This window comes from Arachis ipaensis, chromosome B2 (genome assembly GCF_059453495.1).
Source record: "Arachis ipaensis isolate K30076 ecotype BB chromosome B2, ASM5945349v1, whole genome shotgun sequence".
Classification (NCBI taxonomy): domain Eukaryota; kingdom Viridiplantae; phylum Streptophyta; class Magnoliopsida; order Fabales; family Fabaceae; genus Arachis; species Arachis ipaensis.
Genome location: NC_142437.1, coordinates 4,800,771 through 4,824,430, shown reverse-complemented (window position 1 = coordinate 4,824,430; position 23,660 = coordinate 4,800,771). Strand labels below are relative to the sequence as shown.

Sequence of the window (23,660 nt, the reverse complement as noted above, 5' to 3'; positions counted from 1 at the left end):
CTTCTTGTTGTTCAGTCTCAGTAGCTGCGACCTCTTCCGTTCTATTATTCCTGTGAGTATCTTTTTACTCATTCAACTTCCAGTTTCCAACCGCTGTTACTTCATATTTAGTTACTCTGCAATTATACTGCCAACGACTTCGACACCTTGTCCGTCAAAGAAGTTGGAGATGGCAACCTTAACTTCGTCTTCATCGTTCTCAATTCCATAGGTTCTTTTGTCATCAAGCAGGTAACGTTTTATATATATATGGAGAAAAAAACTTCTCCCCACTGATTCAAAAATCGTGGGAACTCGCAAATTTAGTTTAGGGAAAAGGACAAATTAGTCCTTGAGCTTTTAAATCGTGGACAAATCCATCCCTTAAGATCTAAAAATACTAAAACGCCCCTTACTATTCAAAACGTGTGACGGATCGATCCTTCTGTGCAAAATGTTGTGCCAGACGTAACGGAGAGGGGTGATCTATCGCTTATTTGGCGTGTGTTGGGCCTAGACTACCGTAACGGTGCACATGTAAGCAAGGTAGATTGAGGTTAGGGACGAATTGGTCCCTGGATGGAAAGACGACGTCGCTTTTCTGTTTGCCCTATTTGTTCAAATGGAACTCGTTCGCCATTACCGTTGTTCATTTCTGTGAGTGGTTGAGTGTGGGGGTATTGTGCAAGCTTAAATGGCCAGTGACGGAGCCTCCTCCAGCTCACGACGAGTTCGACTGCCGCCAATCGTGAAATGCGTAGAAGCTTCAGAGGAGAAGGACGAGATTACTCCAACGTGTAAATGCGGTATGTACGCCATATTATACAAATCAAGGACGACGACGAACCCCAATAGATTGTTCTTTGGGTGTCCATTCTTTAAGGTATGTTGGTGCTTTTATTTGGTCAGTTTGATTATAGGGGAGTTGATTATGTTCTGTTTGTTTTGGAACGATGAACATGCAGCTGAAAAATCCCAATCACTGCAAGTTCTTCTTATGGCTGGATGACCATGTTTCAACAATAAGAGTCCTTGAAAAGTTTACTACAGAGAACGAGGTTGATGATCTGAAAGTGTATTTTGGGAAGAAGATAGTGGAACAGAAGCTGATTGATTTGGAGAAGAAGGTGTTGTATCTAGAGAGGAAGAAGAATGTTAATCTGTATTTGGTTATTCTAGCAGTGGTTTGTGTAATTTTTGCTTCTGTCATTGTCAATCTTGGCTGAAAAGTAGGTAAAAAAAATCTTGTAATGTAGTATGGGATGAGTTTTCATTTTGTTGTATGCTATTCGAACAAACAATGTTGTAAGCTAAATTATGATATATTCAGCAAAGTGATTGCCCTAAGCAAGTGAGTGGCATAATTATTTAGAGATATCATTATATATGTAAAGCATAATTTAATCTCATGAAAGAGTTGTTTATATTGACAAAAGAAGTCAACTACATGTCTACTGCCAAAGTAAGGCATAACTTAAGCCTGCCAGCTATAGATAATCACATTGTTTCCAAAAAGAGTTGGTTAGTAAAATAACAGTGTTTCTCAAAAAGGAGTTGATGTCATGACTAAAGTCTAAACATGTAGCATTAACTACTTGGCTTGTTTAGTCCTGGAATGGGGATGAACTTAAATAGCCGTTGAGTTGCTTTGCCTGCTGCTGCCAAAGTCTGTGGAGATGCTCCTGATGCAGTTGGTTGTTGTGGAGAGGGGAGATGCTGCTCACTCTGGGCAGGTGGCACAGGCTGCGAGGGTTTATTTGTCACAGGCTTCCTCCTAACTGGTTGCTTAGGCCTAAATGTCCCTCGTGCCGGGCGTGATGTAGACTGGGCTGGAGGCTTGAATGGTGCTTTTGGAGGCATTGATTGTGTCTCAACCGTTGCTACTGAGGGACCAGATTCTTGCTCATTCATCGGTGCAGTGTTTGCATTGGAATTACCCTGCATGAAGGTCGAAACAAGTGTGAAATGCAATGAAACCAGCAAGCAACAACAATGAAATCTCACCAAAATTGTTACCTCATTAGCAACTGACTGATTAGCAGAATTTTGTTCAACATGAGGAGAGTTCGTAGCAGCAGGGGGACTCTGTTCCACACTCTGAGATGAGGCATTGTGTAAAATGTATCCAATTAGTTTAAACAGTCCCAGTAAAGCACATTATATCATAAGACATTTAAAACCTTGAAGTCTGAAAATATAGACAAATAGCACCCTAACTAAAATTAAAATAGACACTTAAATCCCTGAATTTATTATCGGAGGGACAATTACATCCTTGGAAAAGTAAGGATTACCTCTTCCTCGGGGGCTGACTGTGACAAAGGTAGAACCACAAGTGATTAAGAGTCCTTGGCCTTTGTTCTTGGTTTTTTCGTCTTTGGCTTCCAGTTTGGGTTGGATGGGGCCCCTTTGCACGTCTTGTAGTTGTGTCCCCTCTCACCACACTTGCTACATGTGACGTAGAAACTCCTCTTCAATTTGTCACCATCAATAACAGCCTCAGCTGGGTCTTTCTGTCTGTTATGAACCTTGGGACATCCAATTGGCCTTTTTAACACAGGTGGAGCAGGCTTAGTAAACTCAGATCTTGTCCAGTATTCCTCACTCGTTACTGGCTGGATGAAGTGCTCGTATGTCTTTCAAATGGATTCCATACATAGCCATGGATGAACATAATCATCGGGATTATCATGCCATTTTCTGATTGCTGCTATAGCATGAATGCACGGCATCCCTTCACAGCAGGATAGCAGTTTCACAACAACAGAATGTCATAAACATGACTAAAAGTTGAATGAACTAATATAAATTTACAGCATGGCTAACATGTTCACAGCATAGTTAATATCAACATATTCATAGCATGTTAATACAAACTCACAGCATAGTTAATATCAACACATTCACAGCATGTTAATTAGATTCACACCAAGCATGTCCAAATTCACAGCATGGTTAACATCATCTATGAGTAAAATTGAAATTCACATCAACTATGAATTCACAGCAGGCTTAAATTAAAAAATACACAGCATGGTAATATTGAAATTCAGGAACCTGACTAACCTGTGAGTTGCCATTTGTTACACGAGCAGCTGTGTTTGATCAGATCCACATCAACTTTGGATCCCTTGTGAGTGACTTCAATCGTTTGCGCTCGTTATCACCAATCCACTCTGCTGTCCATTTGTTGCTTAGTTTGATAAGCCTCTGTAGCCTTTTCTCTTACACTGGCGCCAGTTTTCCCTCATGAGTCCCCAGAAGTTTCTTGTGTTGAACCATTCGCCGCATCACATAGCACCGTAACTCCTCACATATTGTAAGTATGGGCTTGCTTATGTACTTCACCACCTTTGCGTTAAACGACTCGTACATGTTGTTTGTTAGGTTGTCGACCTTGGGACCATGGCTAAAGTATGCTCTAACCCAGGTAGCAGGTTCAAATTTCATAAGATAGGCCCAAGCATCCTTGTTCACTACTTTCAGTCTTTCCATGGTTGTCTTGAACTCTGAGATGGTTGTGCATCTAGCACAGTCCCACACAATTTCTCTTATATACAGATCCTTGAATCGGTTTATGAAATTCTTCCACATATGCATGACGCAGTTTCTAACATGTGCACCAGGCATTACCTCTTTCAGTGCAGGTAGCAGTCCCTAACAACAATGAAGGCATGAAGCCATGTTTACAACAATATATAATCCAGTAAATGACTAAGACAACAAACACGAAATGACAAAAAGGGAACTAACCTTCTGTTGATCCGACATAAAATTCCAACCGTGGTTGCCTACATCACCAATATCCTCCTGTAAGCATTGTAGTTGCCGATTATAAGACAAGTGGGCAATCCAACCACACTCTTCGTCCTTGCATCCAACCCTAACTCTTTCCCTATCATTCTTTATCCACACCAACTCCCGGCCTTCAGCAATAAAGGTGTCATTTACCACCTCTTTGAACCTCTCAATTGTTGCAAACCTTGTTCCAAGCTCAAATCTTTCCTCTCCGAAACTATATTGGTCATTGAACTCAGGTCAATGATGTTTGTTTCCCTCATCATCAGAAGAGACAGGTGTATGCAGCTCCTCAGATTCATACTCCTATACAATATCATCACCATCCGTGTCTACATCACTCACATAGTCTACTAGTGCTGGTCTTGGTCCTCTGGCCCTATTGGGCTCCATTGCAGGCCTAGATATATTGGACTCCCCTGCAGGCCTACATCCACTGGGCTGTCCACCAGGCCCACCTGCCTCGGGCTCATGGGCAGGCCCTTTCTTTCTTACAGCAGACCTTGTTCTTTGAGACACACGTCGTGCTTGCTTCCTGGGTTGCTTACTTGGCTGAGGGGTTCTCTTAGAGAAATGAGGCACTTGTTTCATCTTCCCTCTGCCAGACACAGACCCACTGACAACATCTTCCCCACTATCACTGTTACTTTCATCACCGGGAGGTGGAGGTGCATACGGCTCATCCTCTGTGCTCTCGTAACTATCGTGCTCCGTCGACGACTCACCCAATTCATCCACCTCGACACCAACATCATCTTCCTCTGCCTCAAGGTTTTCCTTGCCAGCACAATCTACAGGCTCTGGGTCATCAATAGGATGATCAAAAAATATATAGAACTCATCAGTATCTTTGTTTGTCATCTTTGCTTGCCGCATCTGGTTGATGTCTGCATCTCCCCTAAGAACATGCAGCCCTGACTCCATATCCTTGCTCTTTGGATCATACCAGTATGCCTCCTTGTATGATTGATATCCCAATTCTTTGAACAGTGTTATCAAATCACCGAAATTTACAAAATCCAGGTCCATAGGGGGGGGAACCTCTCAACCTTACCATCGAGATAAACTAACTCACCAGTCGGAGCCCGTTGAAAGTAGCCCCCGTGGCAGGAATCACGAAAATATCTACCATCTGCATTATTGTTTGACTCAACGATTACCACTAAGCATTAGCAAATAAACAACTACCTAAGCCATAAACCACACACAACTCATCTTCCATGTCCCTCCCAACACTACATTACACCTAAACCCCAACCCACGACATGCACAGCAGATAACGTTCGAAAGTAACAGTCACATTCATTTTCTCATTAAGGGTACTTACCACTACCGATGACACCCGCAACTCCACCAACAAAGCTTCACTAGCGCAACATTACACGAAGACGACGACGGGAAGAAGATCAATCTTTTTTTTTTTTGAGGAAAAAGATCATACATATGTGTGCTAGGGCTTCTTTGGAATTGTGTGTGATTGATATGGGCTTCTTTGGAATTGTGACGAAACTCAAGGACTACAGCCAACATTCTCAAAACGTTGCCATTTTCAATCATAAGGACCTATTTGTCAAAGACTTTTTCCAAACGGGCACACCAAGCTTCCTCAACGGTCCCGTCTTGCCATCTAGGCCCAACACACGCCAAATAAGCGACAGATCACCCCTCTCCGTTACGTCTGGCACAGCATTTTGCACGGAAGGATCGATCTGTCACACGTTTTGAATAGTAAGGGGCGTTTTAGTATTTTTAGATCTTAAGAGATGGATTTGTCCACGATTTAAAAGCTCAGGGACTAATTTGTCCCTTTCTCTTTAGTTTATTTGGTAGCTTTCGATTCAAAGTTCGATTTTTTTATTTTAAGGCTTTGCCTTATATTCACTGCATTGGGGAGTCATGGCCGATGACGAAGGAGAGAGCATATTTTGAATACTTGGGGCTGAAAGAAGAGGGTCGCTTGAGCCCTGAGCATGTTCCTGAAGTTTACCACTTTGACCGTACAATGTCATTGATCGGCATGCGTTACTTGGAACCGCCACATATAATATTAAGAAAATGGTCGATAGCTAGAATTGAGTACCCTTTGCTTGCAGAGCACATGGCTAATTTCATGGCCAAGACACTCTTTTTCACTTCCTCCTTTTTCGTACAACTTCCGAGCACAAAAGGGACGGTATGTGTGAGCTTACCCGTTGTTACTCTTTTCTTTAGCAATTGTTGTTGATTGATTCACACTCCTCAAACTCATTTTTTGGACAATTCGATATATTTGTTAATTGGAGAACTAAGAAGATTGTTTATTTATCTTCACTGATTGATAGTATCACCTTTATCAATCTATTACTCTGCTTCAAAATTGATTGAGCTGAAACTGGTTATTTTATTTAAGTTTTCCCCTTATCTCGATCGTGATGCTGAAGCTGTTCGGGAAGACAATCTGCTGAAGCTTGAAGTTGCTGAGCTGAAATCCAAGTATTATGACCAGCACACTTCTTTTACTGCATTATGTGTAGCAATTGTGATGTTAGGGTTTTTATACTTTATAAGAATGTACATTTTTGTAGGTTCTGTGAGAGGGCCCAGGCTCTAATACATGGAGATCTGCACACTGGTTCTGTTATGGTTACTCGTGAATCAACACAAGTTATTGATCCAGAATTTGCATTTTATGGACCAATGGGTTTTGATATTGGAGCATTCCTGGAAAATTTGATTCTGGCTTACTTTTCTCAAGATGGACATGCAGATCAAGCAAATGATCGAAAAGTAGGTTTCCTTCTTTATGTATATTGGTTGTGTACTCTTGTGGCTCTTTGTGGCTTCTACACTTAGCATAGTCCAAAGTTTTCTATCGGAAAAAAAAAAGAAGGAATGAAATAGAAAAACACACAGGCACACACACCCTTATTCTGCATAATCTGATTTAAACGCTTTTGATTCTCTTTGGTTCTTTTCGGAGGCCAAATCTGTGCATTTTTACAGTTTTGAAATACCTTGGACTGTTCTGTTGTTTTGTCCTGCCTTGTCTTGTTTGTGCATTTTTACAGTTTCATTTATTTGTATTCTATTTATCAATCTTTCGTTACACGTACTGTTTCTTATTAACTTTGTCAAATTTTATTCTAAGAATTTCAATTTATATAGTTTTTATCATATGCATGTAGAGTGCATACCACCTTCGAGTTTATGCTGCCGAAAATAGAGGGCGAATAACGGAATAGCCAAACTCTAGAAAGTAAAATTTTTTGGATAAGTCAATGCAATTTATTATGAATTTTCAAGTTGAGAGAGAGAAAATTTTTCTTCTTGTTTCTTAGATACGACCGAATCCAATTTAGCATGATCTTCCTTATAACAAATTTTTTTTCATTCAATACTATGCATTCTGAAGCTTTTAGTGTGATTCTTCCTTTTCTGCATCCAGCACGAAACTGGGAAATGCTAGAGTTACATCCCTGAAATTGGCATAAAAATAGTGCTTTAGAAAAACATTATGTATATATCTTAAAAAATTTTCATGTATATTAAAAATAATCATTATATATTTGTTTATATTTATAGATATTAATTCATAAATTTTTTAATTAAATAATTAATAATCAAAATAATCAAATTATTACAGTAAAATAATTAAATCTATAATAGATCAGTAATCAAATTTATTTGCAATAGTATAATAAAAAAATTGAGATGTCAAATACATATTTCTATATCTGGTGACTAATTAATAAGTGATTTTTGGTATACAAGCAATATGATTAAAATATCTAATATTATCTTAGCAAAAATAGCTTTTTTTTAAATCAATATTTGAAGAGTCATCTCTATACATAACTACATAAGTCCAACATAATTTTTTTTTAAAAAATTGAAAATGTATCAAAATTAAACTATACGACAAATTACCAAATTCTAAAACCACTTAATTGAGCACAATTCAAAGAAGAAGAAAAAAAATGAAGAATTTCATGAGGCAATATATATAATAAGTAAAAATAGGCCCAAGGTTTAATTAGGATAGTTTTAGTAGTAATTGATTTACTATAAATAAATAGAGTAAAAATATAATGAAAGGCGATTGGAAAATAGATTTTCTTAATTTTTTTTTAATTGAGAGAATAAAGTGTAATTTCTAACCTTTTAATATTTTTTTTATATTTTTTTTTGTCTCACCTACAAAATATATGGTGAAAAATCACACTTTACCTTCTCAAATGAAACAAAAAATTGAAATTGAATTAGTAATGGATATATTTTTTTTCTGCAATTTTTCCAAAGAATTATCTCTCCCTCTTGATTCTTCCTAAATTTTAAATTCCTTTCCCCTTACACAATATGGTTTGTACTATCGACTATATTATGTGTACACTAAAATCAACTCCCAAAATCAGCCACCAATATAAAATATATGTTGGAATATAAATATATATTGAAAATAAATTAAACTACACATGTATTTATATACAAAAATATATTGGTGACTAATTTTAGTAGTTGATTTTATTGTACAAATAGCATTTTTATTGTGTTATAGTATTTGAAACATACATTAGATAAGGTAGAGTCATGTTCTTGAGTAATGATGGATTCTTTTCCACATATTCCTTCCATTCTTCCAGATCAATTCTTCCATCCTCTTTTGAATCTGCTTCTACAAATGTCTGTCAACACCCCCAAAAAATCAATCCTTATAATAGAAAATTAATTAAGATATGATTTAGGTGATCAAACTCAAGAATTGTTCAGGTAAACTTAAATCATAAAACTAAACTCAGAAATAAACTAGTAAACTCTTATGATCCTACCAGTTAACTCGAGAGTTTGATAACTTCGCTCGCAAGAAAACAAACCTTGTCGACGATTGTTTCGACTACTTCATCAGAGAGAGTCAGATCAGATTCAACCAAAATCGCCAACACCATTTCCTTCAACTAGAAAATTTTCACAAGTTTTCCAAAGTTAAATGATTGCAGCTACTTCATTTTAAGAATACTTCAAGTTCATAATCATACACAACTATTATGTTCCAAGTTCAATATTTTCTGATGTTGATTATACAGATTCCCAAACTATGTTCAAACATTTTTGTGATTACTAATTTAATTTACCTCTTCGCGCTCGATGTAACCGGTGTGGCGCAAATCATAGAGTTTAAATGCATCTGCAAAAAAAAGAAGAAAATAAGCGAAGTCCTAAGCATGAATATGCAAATGATATTATTCTATTGTTCTGCTAAACTCAAATTTCTTAGTTCTTACATCTTGTTTTAATTGCTTCAGGAGTTCTTGGGTGAAAAACACTCAAGGATCGGATAAATTCTCCGAAATCAATGTGTTCGTTGCGATTGACATCGAAGAGATCAAATATCTGCAACAGAATCAATCAAATTTTCTTAAGTTCATATATGGTCATTACAATACAATTTATAGATAACACTATCAGAAATCTGTTTACTCATTATTCTTGATTTCTTATGTAAATTTTAAACATTCTGAATGAAAATGATTCATTCAATTCACTTACCCTATCCACAAAGAGATTTCTCTTATTACTGTTCCTAAAAAGAGCAAAGTGAAGCTCCTCCTGAAAAATTCATGTATTGGAAAAATAAAGAAAAAAATCTAGTGTTATTAAGTACACCAAGAAATGAACATAAGAAGTTGAAAAAAATATTTGACTTAGAAACCAGATACCTTTGAAATGAATCCATCTTTTACAATTGAAGCACTTAATTTCTTGAACAACTCATACAATGATTCCACCTCACTTACACTAACTGCCCCATATAACAAATGAGTTGAAAAATCAAATTTTGACCAGATAATCATGTTGTTCATGATGAAAGGAAGCTATGTATGTATGTATGTATCTACTCACATGGTGTTTCAGAAGCAAGAAAAGAAAAATCTTCATGGTGAGGTCTATGTTGTGATCCTTTTGAGGGTAGTTTGGTCATATTTTGCACTGTGTGTGTATCCAGAGACTTATTTTCTGCTACCTTTGAGGGTATGCATCCCATTATTGTATCCAAAATCTTATTCCAGCTCAAAAATTTGCTCACACAAGATAACCCTATTGTGAAGTTCTTCAACCACAGCAATAATAACTAACTGCCGCAATTGACACACTATATAATCAACAATGGTTATTACTTGTTACAATTTACAACCAGTTTCTTGAACTAGATACTGGTTGCAAAAGACCAAAAGAGAAAATAAGGTTCTTAATGCTTAAATGAAAGAGAAAAGGCATAGAACAAAGTAGTTGTATCCTTAAACAGAACAAAAATTTCAATTTGTCTTCAACTTCACAACCAGATATTGTTTAAGGCTTATCTGTCTTCAAATATATTTGCTGCGGTTTCAAAATAACTGCTGCTTTAACTTTTGATATATAAAAAAGTTTAAGTCTCTATAGTTTTATAAAATTTTTAATTAGGTCTTTATATTTTTTTTTTCAATTAGGTTTTTACACTATTTTTAATTTTATAATTAGGTAATTTTTATGTCAAAAATATTCAGATCAATAGAATATTTTTTAAAAAAATATGTGATCAAAGATCTAATTAAATTCTTAATTATAGTTAGATATCTTCAATTTGCAGATTAGTATTTAGTTAACTCTAATATTTTTTATAGTAAGAAAGATCTAATTACAAAATTAAAAATAGTGTAGAGATTAAATTGAAAAGAAAAAAAAATATACAAACCTAATTGAAAATTTGATAAAACTATAAAGACCAACAGAATAATTAAATCTATTAAAAAATTAATATATATAAAAACGAAGATATATCAGAAAAAAATTAGAATAATGCTTTTGAAAAGTTGAGACATTTGAGAGAAGATCCATAGGAATAAAAGATAGAAAATAAGAAAAAGACTAAAAAAAACCATATATAAAGTGATAATTGATAAAAAGATATTTATATTGCAAATAGTCTCAATATGTATAAATATGATAAGGCTCGATGACAATTATTTTAAATCTGAAAATGTATTAAATTGTTAACTTTTTATCTTTTATTCCCTAAAAATAATGCCCCAAATATTTTTCATTTTTTTTTTGTGACTCCCAAATATTTTTCATTAAATCTTTTATTAATAACCCTTTAGAAACAAGGAAACAATTAACAAAATAAATGGTTAATTATTTTATTGCACAAGTCTTGTGGAACTTGAATTTGATTCAATGTACTAGGTGGACTTCATTAAGTTATTAACAAGTGGTACAAAATGGACGGCTAAGATCATTCGGAGATCAATGATGGATTTTCTGCTAAGTAAAATATAGAGCATACGTGTACATGTGTCCTACGTTAGATGCATTTTGAAATTTTTGTAATTATAATAATAATAATTATAATTGTTTGATTTTAATATTAACATGCTTATGCTTATCTCATTAGACATGTGACAATGAATTTGTCTAATTTGTAAAGTTTTGAACACTTGTACTGTCCCTTAATAATAATAATAATAATAATAATAATAATAATAATAATAATAATAATTTTATTGTATGGTTCTGCCACCTTAGATCAAAATATTTAAAATGGGAAGCATTAAAAAGACAATTGGATTCCATTTCTCCAAACATTTTTATTCATAGGTGCTGTTTGGAAGAATTGAAATATTTTTTTACAAAACTCCTAACTCTAATTAAATAGAGTAAACCAAAGCTTGGTGCTATGTTGTAAAGTTGGTAAAGAATATGAATATTTAACTAATCAACTCTTCTAAATAATATAATCACCTTCATTAGTTATACTATTAGCTATTCAAGTTAAAAAAAAAATTTTCAAGTATAACTTATTCAATAAATAACTCAAATTATTAATTTAAGCTCATGAAATGAATAAAATAACTTAATAAACTTGTGAGTATCGAATATTAACTCAAAGTAACAGAAAAAATATAACTTTTATAAAATAAAAATTTAGTTTTAATACAATTTTCAATATTTTAGAATTATGTTTATTTACTCAATCATATATATATTCATGTTAAAATTAAGGATAAAATATCTTTTTATCTTTAAAATTTGTTAAAAATTTAAAAAATATTTTTAAATTTTATTTTATTTCAATTTTGTCCAAAAAATTTTCAATCTACATCAAATATATACATGACGACTAATTTTTCAAAAAACTTAAGACTAACTCAATAATAATTTTACAAGAACAAATCAACACAAACAAACTAAAAATAGTTGTCATACATAAATTAATTCTAAATTTTTTTAAAATTTAACTGTCAAAATTATATTTAATATAAATAAAAAATTTATAAGACAAAATTAAAATAAAATAAAATTTATAAATATTTTAAAATTTTTAACAACCTTTAAAAACAAAAATCATACTTTGTCTTTACCCTAAACTTAAACTTAATAAAAGAAAGAAAGAAAAAAGAAAGATATATGCCTTAGATAATGGTTAGTTAGAAAAAGGGCGGGTAGAAGAGGGGCAATATTGTACATTCACTTTTAAAACTATAAAATGGGTTTTCTAACGAACTTTTGGAACATTTCAAACCGCCTTTTTTTCCTTTCTTCCTTTCATTTCTCTCTTACACTCTCTCTCTTGCTTCTTCATTCTTCACCTCCGTGTCACCGCAGAGTCGACTCGGCTAACTAACTAACTAACTAACTCAGCCGGCAACTCGGTAATCAACTCGCTGAGTTGAGAAATGGAGAATCTGATACAGCTTGTGAACAAGATACAGAGAGCATGCACCGCCCTCGGCGACCACGGCGAGGACGGCAAAGAAGGTGCCGTTCCCACTCTCTGGGACGCCCTTCCCTCTATCGCCGTCGTCGGCGGCCAGGTTTCTCTCTTCATTTCTTCATTCGGTTTTAAATTGCAACAATTTCCGCTACAATGCCGATGCGATATACATTACGGTTTTAAATCTTTTGGAATATTTGATTTTCTCCATTGAAATTGTAATTTGATTCATTAATATGATTTTTGTTATTATTTGGTTTATGTTGATAGATCGCATTTGGTTTCTCATGTTTCCTTTGTTTTCTTTCGTTCTTGTACTGAGATTCCACCGAATGAATGCAGCTTAGGTTTTTGCGATGGATTATTTTTGTTTAATTTAGTTAATGATATTGCAGAGCTCTGGAAAATCTTCGGTGTTGGAGAGTATTGTCGGAAAGGACTTTTTGCCTCGTGGATCTGGTAACTTCATTCTGTTGTGTACATTGAATTTGATTAAATTTGAAAAAAATAAAATATGAATTGAATGTACCGTAAGTAAGTTAATCCAGACATATTTTCTGAGCATGCTTGAATTAGATTTAATATTATGGAAAAAGAAAGCTATCTTAGTAAGCTTTAGATTATAAGGTGTTTTGATGAACAAGTTAATAAATTACAAGGCACACAGTTATGTATGCCTTATGATTGGTTGATGTTAATCTCTGTCTCCATGATATGAATTTGTTAATAGTGAACTATTTTGTTTATAATTGCAGGTATCGTAACTCGGCGTCCTCTTGTTTTGCAACTTCATAAGATTGATGAAGGGAGGGAGTATGCAGAGTTTATGCATCTTCCAAGGAAGAAGTTTACTGATTTTGGTAATTGTGCAACATGATCTATTTTTCCCTTTTTAATAATCACTATCTCCCCCCCCCCCCCCCTTTTTTTTTTCCCCTGTCATGTATGTATTGTACTTACGTATCTGATAAATGTTGCTTATGATTATTTTGTAATAATTAAGTGATAACTAGTTCTAATAATAATAACAACCAAGAATTCTCAAACTCTCCTGTTAACCTGTACAGTCTAACAAGTTTAGAAGTTTAGTTTCCCAAATTCATTCAAGAATAAACTCTTGCAAGTTCGGTTTTACCTGCGATTCGCTGGTTTAGCTGAACTCTCGAGTTTAATTACTTTGATATTAATCTGTATGCTGCCGTTTCTTTAGTGGATACTAATTTTCCTTTTCTTTAGCTGCCGTTAGGCAAGAGATCTCTGATGAGACTGACAGAGAAACTGGTCGAACCAAGGGCATTTCTTCTGTTCCTATCCATCTTAGTATCTACTCCCCTCATGGTGAGACAAGATTTATATAACATATTTAGTAGCAATCATTTTCTTTTCAGCAGCAATGTTATTATGCATCCTTCAATTATTTACAAGTTTGAAAGATTTGTTTCATCCATTTAATTTGGTGATTTTGGCAGTTGTTAATCTAACACTAGTTGATCTTCCTGGACTTACAAAAGTCGCCGTTGGTGAGTTCCAAAACTTGAATTTTTCCTATAAAACATTAAGACCAGATTTCTAGCTGCATTATACTATGAAAAAAGACACCTTTATAGTAATCGCTAAATTTTGGTCGGGTTATTACAGATGGTCAACCAGATAGCATTGTGCAAGACATTGAAAATATGGTTCGGGCTTTTATCGAAAAGGTAATAGTTCTTAAACAGTGAATACATGCATGTGTGTATATTGAGGAAAGAAATATGCTTATAACATATCAGTATGAAAGGTTTGCATTGTTGAGCAAATGTGGTGCAAGCTAAATTTACAATCATGTAATTGAGATTTTAAAGTAGTTATGAAATTTTACTTATTGCAGCCAAATTGCATCATTTTGGCAATATCTCCGGCTAATCAAGATCTTGCTACCTCAGATGCAATTAAGATTTCCCGTGAAGTAGACCCTAAAGGTAAGTGCTGAACATAAAGCACTTGGATTGATGGAATTTGTTACTTAAATTTGTTATATTTAATTAATTGCATAAATTAGCTAAACTGAAACTATAGAAGATGTTGATATTGTAAATAATAAGAAAGGTTTATGACATCAAGAACAGAACAATAAGCTTCGTTTCTTCAAGTTTTTATTGCCGGCTCCTTAACTAAGCATAGGAATTTTTATATGATTTGTCAATAATAACAAAGACAGTATAATTTTAATAGCAATTGATTGGATGGTAGGATTACCATGTGGCTGAAGTTTAGTTGTTTCTGAAAATCGTTTTAACACTTCTCGGTTTAACTCATTTATCAAAACTTTTAGGGGAAAGGACATTTGGAGTTTTGACAAAGATTGATCTTATGGACAAGGGTACGGATGCCGTGGATGTAAGTATTCTCTTCCCTCTCACAATATGGAAAATTTGCCATTTCAAAATCCTTCCCCTCTGGTGTCTTTAAAGTTTTCTACATAGGAAGAGTTAGTTTGTGATTAGTGAAAACAGTATGAACTATGGCCATAGTATATACAAGTAGGATTACAACTATATGTCAGAAAAATGCCAGTATGTCACATTGGTAATTATCATCTGCAGTTCGACAAGCCTCATTTTCCTTATGTTGAATATCTACTCAGTGGATTGGACGATGAAAAATTTATTATCTTGGCTTATATTTGTCTTTGCAAGTCTTAACACAAGAAATGGAATTAACCATATGTAGTTATAGTTCTTAAAGTCACTTCATCTTATTAGTTCTTCTTCCTGTTTCCCTTTTCTAGATCCTTGAAGGGAAAGCATATAAGCTAAATTTCCCTTGGATTGGTGTTGTCAATCGCTCCCAAGCAGATATCAACAAAAATGTTGATATGATTGCTGCTCGACGTAGAGAGCAAGAGTATTTTGAAACTACTCCAGAATATAGACATCTCGCAAGCAGAATGGGCTCAGTGCATCTAGGAAAGGTGCTATCTAAGGTATGCCTAAACTGTAATTCTCTTAATAATGTCATCTGTAGTACTTGAAATTGCATTAAGTGCTGATTTTGGATTACCAAATAATTTGTTTAAAAAATGTGTTGTTGATTATTGTCCTTTTTGTTTCTCAATGCTTGTTAAATCAGCATTTGGAAACTGTCATAAAGTCTCGGATCCCAGGCCTTCAGTCACTAATTAGTAAGACAATCATGGATTTGGAAATGGAACTAAATCGCATTGGGAAACCTATTGCTGCAGATACTGGAGTAAGCCACATCCTCCAACCCTCTCCCAACACCAAATGACAAAGTAACAAAGAAAATTCAATTTGTAATTGTCTTTCATCATTTTCAGGGGAAGTTGTACACGGTAATGGAAATCTGTCGAAGTTTTGATCAGATATTTAAAGATCATCTTGATGGAATGTACGTCCTTCCCTATTGTTTGGTTTATACAATGAAAAACATGGAATGCTTTCATCTCAGCCAGATCAAAATTGATTTTGGGAACGCTTAAATTTCTACAGACGCCCTGGTGGTGATAAAATTTACCAAGTATTTGACAATCAGTTTCCAGCAGCTCTTAAAAGGCTACACTTTGACAAACATCTTTCAATGGACACGGTGCGAAAACTAATAACTGAAGCAGATGGATATCAACCTCACCTCATCGCTCCTGAGCAAGGATACCGCCGTCTTATTGAATCTTGTGTAGTATCTATTAGGGGCCCTGCTGAAGCAGCTGTTGATATGGTATGTTTTCATGTAACACAATATTAGTTGTAGTGACCGGTGCAAGTTACTCAATTGATATTAAACTTCTATAATTTTCAGGTTCATGGAATTTTGAAGGATCTGATCAAGACATCTATGAGTGAAACCCTGGCAAGTAATTCATTGTTTATTTTTATCTTTTGTGTCTGTATATAATTATATATACTATAGTGATTTTATAATAATTCAACAATATACCGAAGTTGATATATCTTTTTTTGTTCAGCGTCTTACTGGCTGCAATCTCTTTTAATTATAGGAACTAAAGCAATATCCCACCCTTAAAGTAGAACTTGGAGCTGCAGCCAATGAATCATTGGAGAGGATGAGAGAAGAAAGTAAGAGAGCAACTCTGCAATTGGTAGACATGGAATGTGCTTATTTAACTATCGACTTTTTCCGCAAACTTCCTCAAGATGCCGAGAAGGGTGGAAATCCAACTCACTCGCTTTTCGACAGATACAGCGATGCTTATCTTCGTCGAATTGGTAAGAAACTATAAGATATTTGTTTTTGTTTTCTAATTCTTCTTTTCAATAATTCAAACAAAACTCCTTTAGCAGTGTTTCATATCATCATATATTGCATAGGTACAATCATAACCCAAATATACACATTTTCACTAGGCATTGTTTTCCTGCATTTTACATTCACTGAGTTTCCTTGAATACAACAGCAACCACTGTATTGTCCTACGTGAACATGGTATGTGCAAGCCTCAGGAATACTATTCCCAAGTCTGTAGTTTATTGTCAAGTACGCGAGGCTAAACGCAGCTTACTCGATCATTTCTTCACAGAGTTGGGGAAGAAGGATGTGAGTTTTCTTTTTTTTTGTTTTTCCTTGTATAGCAAGTCAGATGAAAAATGAGGCAATGACCATACATTTTGCATGCTTTTATGTCTTTTTCGCCAGGGAAAACAACTATCTGCGTTGCTGAATGAGGATCCGGCAGTGATGCAGCGCAGAACCTCGCTCGCAAGAAGGCTAGAGCTATACAGAAATGCCCAAGCAGAAATTGAAGCTGTTGCATGGGATAAGTAGAAAGCACCAATGCTACTGAGCCGAATTCGGATTTTAGATTCTTTTGTGTATGTCGAGGGGAGGGAGCATAATCATTCTTTAAACACTCAGAGGAGAGTAGAATAGTTTTTGACATAAACCATTGAGGTTTCAGGCTCATTGGTTTAGTTATTTATTTTTACCTGATGTAATTCATTTGTATTCAGCATTCTTTTATTGTCTAGTTAATAAAGGAATCCATTTTATTCATCTTTGCTTATTCTTTTGTGTAAAACAAGAAGAAGAAGACGGTGGTATGTAGCCATAGCCAGAGATTAATTTTGATACACTGTATAAAGAAAGTATTTTATATTATCTCAACTATCACAGTAGATGTGTAGTCATGTCATATCATGTACAAGAGGAATATTCCTTCGTTAACTTTGTATAAAGGCATTGGCGTGCCTAATCAAAAGCAGTAAGTTAGTATTTTGAATTAGTGAAACACATGATAAATTATTAATAGCAAATAAAATTAGGGTATTGTTATTACCTAAATTTTATAGGGATAGCAGACAATTCTATTGTACCAAAATTAGGGTAATTTACTTAAATAAACTAAATGCACTCCAAAATTATCCAAATCTTCCAAAATTAAAATTCTTTTGTGAATGTCCCAAGATACGTTTCTATATAAATCAAATTTATTAAATTCGATTTAGTGAAAATAGTATTAAATCGAATCAAATAGATTCGAAATGCATGCAACTTTAGAAAGATCATAAATCGAAACAATGAGTTTCGAACTAGTTGAATTCGATTTATGAATGAATATAAATCGAACCAATTGAGTTCGATTTATAAGAAATCAAGAACAAAAAGGTAATTCGAATAAAGTGGATTCGATTTAGTGTTTGTTTCAATATATGATTAAATCGAATCCAATTAATTCGATTTATACATAATTGATCTCTATATATGCGAGCTCAACGTAAATTTTTAGAATAGTGAGATTCACAATGACTAGTGATGAGAGTTTTGTAGCTCTTGTGCACTATAGAGGGTCCATTAAGAAAAAAACGTGATCAGGTATTAAGTTCACTGATAAGGACTCGCTGAGTGTTTTTCTCAAACCTTCTACGAGTTTTGTTGAGTTTAAGGATACTATACTCTAGAAACTAGGTTTGCTTGGCGTCAAATGGGTAGAGAAATTGTTCTATAGCATCCCGATATCCGTGTTACGCTATGATGTAAAGTATGATTCATTTGTTATTAGCAGTGACGAAGACTTGCAAGTTCTGCACCATTGTCGCCGTAAGTTTCCCGAAGTGAGGACTCCAGAACTGTTGGCTAAGCTTGTTGATGTGGTATCTAGTTCTGGAGGTTCGAATCGGAATCCTCAATCCCTAAGACATCCAGCCTGCTCTAGTTCCATGCTTGTTCGTGCCTCGTCGGCTGCGTCGGTTATTGCACCTGAGGCGGGTTTAGTTGCTTCTCCTTCCTTTGCATTCAATGTCAACCGTCGTGGTGACCCCGGATTTGGTGAGACTGGCCCGTTGGGGAAGAAGCATTTGCGACGCCCGGACCTCCTGCAATGGTCCCGCTCATTGGAGAGGTTGGAGTACCCGATGGGGCTGAGGATTGGTGCAGAATTTATGACCCACAAACTAACCGACAAGTGCACCGAGTCGTACCAAGTAGTACCTCAAGTGAATGAGGGTCGATCCCACGAGGATTGATGGACTAAGCAATAATGGTTGATTAAATTACATAGTTAGACAAATAGAAAAGAGCGTTTGGGTCTCAATTGCATTAAACAGTAAATTTAGAAAATTAATAAAGCAAGCAGTAAACAAGTTGTGAATAATATATGGAGAAAACAGTTAAGGCTTTAGAGTTATCTATTTTTCGAATTGACTTTTCTTACTAACTATTTTAATCATGCAAGATTTAATTCATGGCAAACTATATATGACTAAACCCTAATTCCTTAGACCTTTTTAGTCTCCTCTAAAATTCATCAATTACCAATTCCTTGGTCACTTAATTCCAATTAGAGGGTAAAACTTAATTCTAGTTTATATGCCACAGAAATTCTAATTACCCAAATATAAGAGGATTATATGTCACGTATCTTGTTAAGTCCAGATAATTAGAAATTTAGGAGAATATATTTTCAAGCTGTTGTTCAAGTAAAGATCTTTTCCAATTTATACAAGAATTCAATTAGAAAAAGGGGTCATACTTCCGTTCCACCTAAATTCATAAGATAAAGAACGAAAACAATTCTTGAATCATAAATCAGTAAATGAATTAAAATAGAAAAATAATATTATCAATCCATACAATAGACAGATCTCCTAACCTTAACAGTGGAGGTTTAGTTGCTCATGGTTCAGAGAGAAAATAAGGATTCCGGTAAATTGTAAACTGCGGAATGAGGTAGGGAGAAGAGAATAGATTCTTTTCCCTTTTATATCTAATCCTAATTAATGTAAATATATTTTCTAAAACTAAATAATATCTTTTCATATTTTTAATAAAATAAAGTTTAAATCAGAATTAATAGGAGATTGCGTGCTTGCTTCTTGGAGAGTTGGGGACCACTTGATTCCTTAATAATCCACGCCTAACTTGAGAAATCTCAAGTTAGGCGCAGCCTTGGACGAATTGATGGAGAAGAAGTACGGACTATTATATATCGTTGGAAAGCTCTAGAAGTTAGCTTTCCAACGCCACTAGAATCACGTCAATTGGACCTCTGTAGCTTGAGTTATTCAGGTTTGAGTGTAGAGAGGTCAGGGTTGACAACATCATTCGCCTTCTTCTCTTTTTCTGCGGAAACTCCATCAAATCCATCCGAATGCTACCTAAAATAAATAAAATTACACACGACTCAAAGTAGCATCCATAGTGGCTAAAAGATAATTAATTCTTGATTAAACTCAACAAATTAAATGCAAATTCACTAGGAAAAGGTAGGAAAGATGCTCACATATCAAGGATGCACTACTTGATGATGATGATGAAGATGATGTGGAGCCCGCCACAATAGCAGATGATAGTGATGACGACACAGCACGGCCGACCCCAGCTGTCGGTGGGGGAGCATCTAGTTCGGGTACCAATCAGTACCCCCCATACTTCTCAACTTTAAACTTGGATGCCATGGCACCTGAGGCAGATCCGGGAGTACTTGTTGGGTTCGGTGCTAGGGAGAGACAGAATACAGGAGTTGTATCTGAATTTCAAGTGGGTCAGCAGTTTCAGGATAAAGAAGAAGTCGTGTTAAACGTGAAGACATATAGCATTCGTCGTGGATTTGAGTACAAAGTATTGGAGTCCGATAATCGCAAGTACTATGGGAAGTGTAAGGAGTTTGGAAGCGGGTGTGCATGGCTCATTCGGGATGGCCTCCGCCAGTGCAGAGGTATTTGGGAGGTAAAACGATATAATGGTCCTCACAAATGTCTAGCCACATCGATATCTAGTGATCATAGGAAGCTTGATTATCATGTTATATTGGTCTTCATACTGTCCATGATTAGAGCTGATACTGCCGTATCGATCAAGGTACTTCAGAATGCCACGGAGGCACATTTTGGGTTCAGACCAACTTACAGAACGTCACCTCCGCCCCCACCGCCCCCTCCGTGACTATCGTCGCCACCTCCGTCCCCGTCGTCACTACCATCGTCGTCTTGCCCACTACTGTCATCCTGCCCGCCTCTACCTCTGCGCCTTGCTCGCCAACCACCACGACCAGGCCCTCTTCGCATCCCACGACTCCTCCCACCTCTCCGCCCATGACCCCTCCCCTCCATCACATCAATGGCCTCCTCCAACCAGACCCACTCACGTTGACTCGATCATGTTCCAACATGCTGCCTCCGTGCAACCCGATGGTTGTCAGGGACATCTGGGACTTGACCTATGTCAGGAACTCGGCTAGGACCTCTCTGTAATGCCTAACCTGGAATTGCAGCAGCCCTGGGGTCTCATAGGAGATGCTCAGGTGACAAGAACCTTCTGCCGTATTGATACCACCAATCAAGATACTCATGGGAAGGCCCTGGATCCGCAACCACGTCAAATTGCAGCACATGTTGCGCCCTGTCAGCCCAATGAAGGTGCCAAAACTGTAGCGTATGAGGAAACCACCGATCTTCGCCTCGTCCGTCCTTCGACATCAGAAAATCTATGTTCACGGCAGCACGAGGTCTACCCTGAACCCCACCAAACTGGGGCAGAACCCGATCCACCGGATGCCACTCAATGACAGCGAAATAGATCAAAGCTGTCGCTGCCCTCCACAACGACATATGTCGTGGCTCCAATATCTCGGGATGCACCACCTGAACAACCTCCGGCAAGCTATATGACATCCACAAGAACTGTGAATATAATTATTTATCATTAGTCACCATAAATAGTAAAAGATGTAAATACTAATTTACCACTCGTCAGAGTTACAACAAAAGATACTCACATCTCCTGTGCTGGAGTAAATCTATCCTAAGCCTCCAATGCGCCACACGAGGCCCCTTGTCGCTCAACGTCGGCTGATAACCTGACCAACTGAAATGCACAATATTTAATTAAAAATAAAGTAAATCCTCATATTCTTACATACACAATGCGTAGCTGAAGGCAGATTACCTGGACGCCAACGGCCAATGGAAGACATCAAACCCCTCTGGCCGAAAACCAGGAAACCTCCAGAAAATCCACGACTGGAGGAGCTGCAGCGGACCTGCCAACTTGACCACATTTCTGTTCGTCATACGGCACATGCATCTGAATAGCCATGACAGGGCAGCTGACCCCCAGCTGTACTGACCCATGTCCTCTAGTCGGGCAACATACGGTAACCAATGAATGTGGAGGCGGGTACCCGACTTATCCCCGAACAACTGTGTGGACAGGAGCATCATGATGTATGTATGGGCATACCTCCTTACCGTCTCATTGTCTGCCCCCTGCGGCAACTCACTAAATGTCTCCTGAAACCATGTACACTTCACTGTGAACTTGTCGATGCAGTTCGCAGGAGGCAAAACACCAATAACTCCTCAAACCATACCCACGCTGGCCGGCCACCCTCAACATATCGCGCAAAATCCGTAAGGCATCCACTAACATACTGACTGTCAATCGGAGCCCTAACTGGTATGCTACATCCTGGAGCGTGATCGTGCACTCCCTGAACGGCATGTGAAAAAGTGTGCGTCTCAGGCCGCCATCTCTCCACGAATGCACTGACCAATGGCTCATCCAATCGAAACCATGTTTCGTTCAGTCTCGCAAGATAGTATAATCCTGCCATCTGCAAGTACAGAACTATCCTATCATCCAACGGTATACCGTGTTGCCGTCTCATGTTACTGATGCAGCAATGGGGTTGCACAACGATAGAAAATTTCTTATCACAACATGCACAATACAATCTTCAACAAACGAAAAACATGAAAACGATAAACACGGCATGATCTTTCTTGGAAAACTTGTTTACCATAACAGAAAATTATTGAAAAACCTATTAACAAAATCTAACCTTTCCTCATAACTATCTAACCGCTTACTAACTTACTAGTCTATACCATGCAGTTTAATTAAAAAATATTTTTTTTCCTAATCTCTAATTATAGACTCTAATCAACCACCGTACCATATATTTTAACATTTATAGAATAACTATTGTTTGCTTAAAAAAGGAAACTTTTTTCACCAACCTCAAGGTGGATGGCGCCAGCAATATACGCGACTCCATCTAGTCGATACAGACGATTCGGGTCGTCTTCCATGTCTCCAGCTTCAATCTTTTCTTGGCGGCTATCCGTAAATCTCGCCTCCGGAGTGGTGGGATTGGGTGTGGTGTTCGTTTTGGTTGTAGTTCGAATGAATGAAATTTGATTTGCTTATATAGGCTGAATGTGCATAAATCGAATCCAATGGATTCAAACTAGTTGGGATGCAAAATGCTTGTAAATCAAATCTTGGATATCGATTTACAAAAACCACTAAATCGAAACCATTGGCTTCGATTTTCGATGGACTTGCTTCACATGTTATAAATTGAACTCAATTGGTTCGATTTACATGTATTCATAAATCGAATTCAATGGTTTCGATTTATGTTCATTCCTACTTCAAAACTCATTGTTTCGATTTATGGTCTTTCTAAAGTTACATGCATTTTAAATCTATCTGATCCGATTTAGTACTATTTTCACTAAATTGAATTTAATAAATTTGATTTATATAGAAATAAGTCTTGGAATATTCACGAAGAAAATTTGATTTTGGATAATCTGAATAATTTTGAGATGTATTATTCCCTCAAAATTATATACAATATAGTATTAAAAATGGAATAATTTAGTCATACGAGATACGCTCCCAAATAATCATGGTT

The 23,660-nt window shown here is 36.2% G+C and overlaps 4 protein-coding genes across 4 annotated transcripts; 2 read left to right on the top strand and 2 right to left on the bottom strand.

The window, feature by feature from the left end:
- Window positions 1–5,652: 5,652 nt before the first annotated feature.
- Window positions 5,653–7,099, top strand: LOC107623636 (methylthioribose kinase-like). The gene is made up of 3 exons (XM_016325978.3): window positions 5,653–5,950; window positions 6,167–6,249; window positions 6,342–7,099. Exons 1-3 carry the CDS (start codon window positions 5,681–5,683, stop codon window positions 6,607–6,609), a joined length of 621 nt encoding a protein of 206 aa, XP_016181464.1. The 5' UTR covers window positions 5,653–5,680; the 3' UTR covers window positions 6,610–7,099.
- Window positions 7,060–10,141, bottom strand: LOC107628130 (calcineurin B-like protein 7). Its single transcript, XM_016330935.3, has 8 exons — window positions 9,655–10,141; window positions 9,471–9,553; window positions 9,301–9,360; window positions 9,036–9,144; window positions 8,886–8,938; window positions 8,628–8,708; window positions 8,326–8,438; window positions 7,060–7,232 (listed from the first exon to the last, which is right to left on the bottom strand). The coding sequence occupies exons 1-8, from the start codon at window positions 9,794–9,796 to the stop codon at window positions 7,172–7,174; spliced, it is 702 nt and encodes a 233-aa protein (XP_016186421.1). The 5' UTR covers window positions 9,797–10,141; the 3' UTR covers window positions 7,060–7,171.
- A 2,163-nt stretch (window positions 10,142–12,304) lies between these two features.
- On the top strand, window positions 12,305–17,620 carry LOC107628129 (dynamin-related protein 5A). Its single transcript, XM_016330934.3, has 16 exons — window positions 12,305–12,605; window positions 12,901–12,964; window positions 13,261–13,365; window positions 13,742–13,843; window positions 13,975–14,025; window positions 14,144–14,205; window positions 14,376–14,466; window positions 14,820–14,884; window positions 15,276–15,470; window positions 15,617–15,736; window positions 15,825–15,895; window positions 15,997–16,222; window positions 16,304–16,354; window positions 16,503–16,731; window positions 16,920–17,059; window positions 17,159–17,620. Exons 1-16 carry the CDS (start codon window positions 12,468–12,470, stop codon window positions 17,285–17,287), a joined length of 1,839 nt encoding a protein of 612 aa, XP_016186420.1. The 5' UTR covers window positions 12,305–12,467; the 3' UTR covers window positions 17,288–17,620.
- A 3,623-nt stretch (window positions 17,621–21,243) lies between these two features.
- LOC148572883 (serine/threonine-protein phosphatase 7 long form homolog) lies at window positions 21,244–22,625 on the bottom strand. The gene is made up of 4 exons (XM_088505564.1): window positions 22,329–22,625; window positions 21,905–22,248; window positions 21,719–21,823; window positions 21,244–21,619 (listed from the first exon to the last, which is right to left on the bottom strand). The coding sequence occupies exons 1-4, from the start codon at window positions 22,623–22,625 to the stop codon at window positions 21,244–21,246; spliced, it is 1,122 nt and encodes a 373-aa protein (XP_088361690.1).
- Between the last annotated feature and the right edge of the window lie 1,035 nt (window positions 22,626–23,660).

Bases quoted from the DNA above. Each gene is read 5' to 3' on its own strand.
- LOC107623636 (XM_016325978.3), top strand. From the start codon at position 5,681: ATGACGAAGGAGAGAGCATATTTTGAATACTTGGGGCTGAAAGAAGAG. The intron at 5,951-6,166 runs GTATGTGTGAGC...ATTTTATTTAAG, and splicing joins TTCCGAGCACAAAAGGGACG to TTTTCCCCTTATCTCGATCG. The intron at 6,250-6,341 runs GTATTATGACCA...ACATTTTTGTAG, and splicing joins GTTGCTGAGCTGAAATCCAA to GTTCTGTGAGAGGGCCCAGG.
- LOC107628130 (XM_016330935.3), bottom strand. From the start codon at position 9,796: ATGGGATGCATACCCTCAAAGGTAGCAGAAAATAAGTCTCTGGATACA. The intron at 9,145-9,300 runs GTAAGTGAATTG...ATTCTGTTGCAG, and splicing joins GAAATCTCTTTGTGGATAGG to ATATTTGATCTCTTCGATGT. The intron at 8,709-8,885 runs GTAAATTAAATT...AAAATTTTCTAG, and splicing joins GTTACATCGAGCGCGAAGAG to TTGAAGGAAATGGTGTTGGC.
- LOC107628129 (XM_016330934.3), top strand. From the start codon at position 12,468: ATGGAGAATCTGATACAGCTTGTGAACAAGATACAGAGAGCATGCACC. The intron at 12,606-12,900 runs GTTTCTCTCTTC...ATGATATTGCAG, and splicing joins TCGCCGTCGTCGGCGGCCAG to AGCTCTGGAAAATCTTCGGT. The intron at 13,366-13,741 runs GTAATTGTGCAA...CCTTTTCTTTAG, and splicing joins GAAGAAGTTTACTGATTTTG to CTGCCGTTAGGCAAGAGATC.
- LOC148572883 (XM_088505564.1), bottom strand. From the start codon at position 22,625: ATGAGACGGCAACACGGTATACCGTTGGATGATAGGATAGTTCTGTAC. The intron at 21,824-21,904 runs GTAATCTGCCTT...TGTGCATTTCAG, and splicing joins CATTGGCCGTTGGCGTCCAG to TTGGTCAGGTTATCAGCCGA. The intron at 21,620-21,718 runs GTAACTCTGACG...GATGTCATATAG, and splicing joins AGATGTGAGTATCTTTTGTT to CTTGCCGGAGGTTGTTCAGG.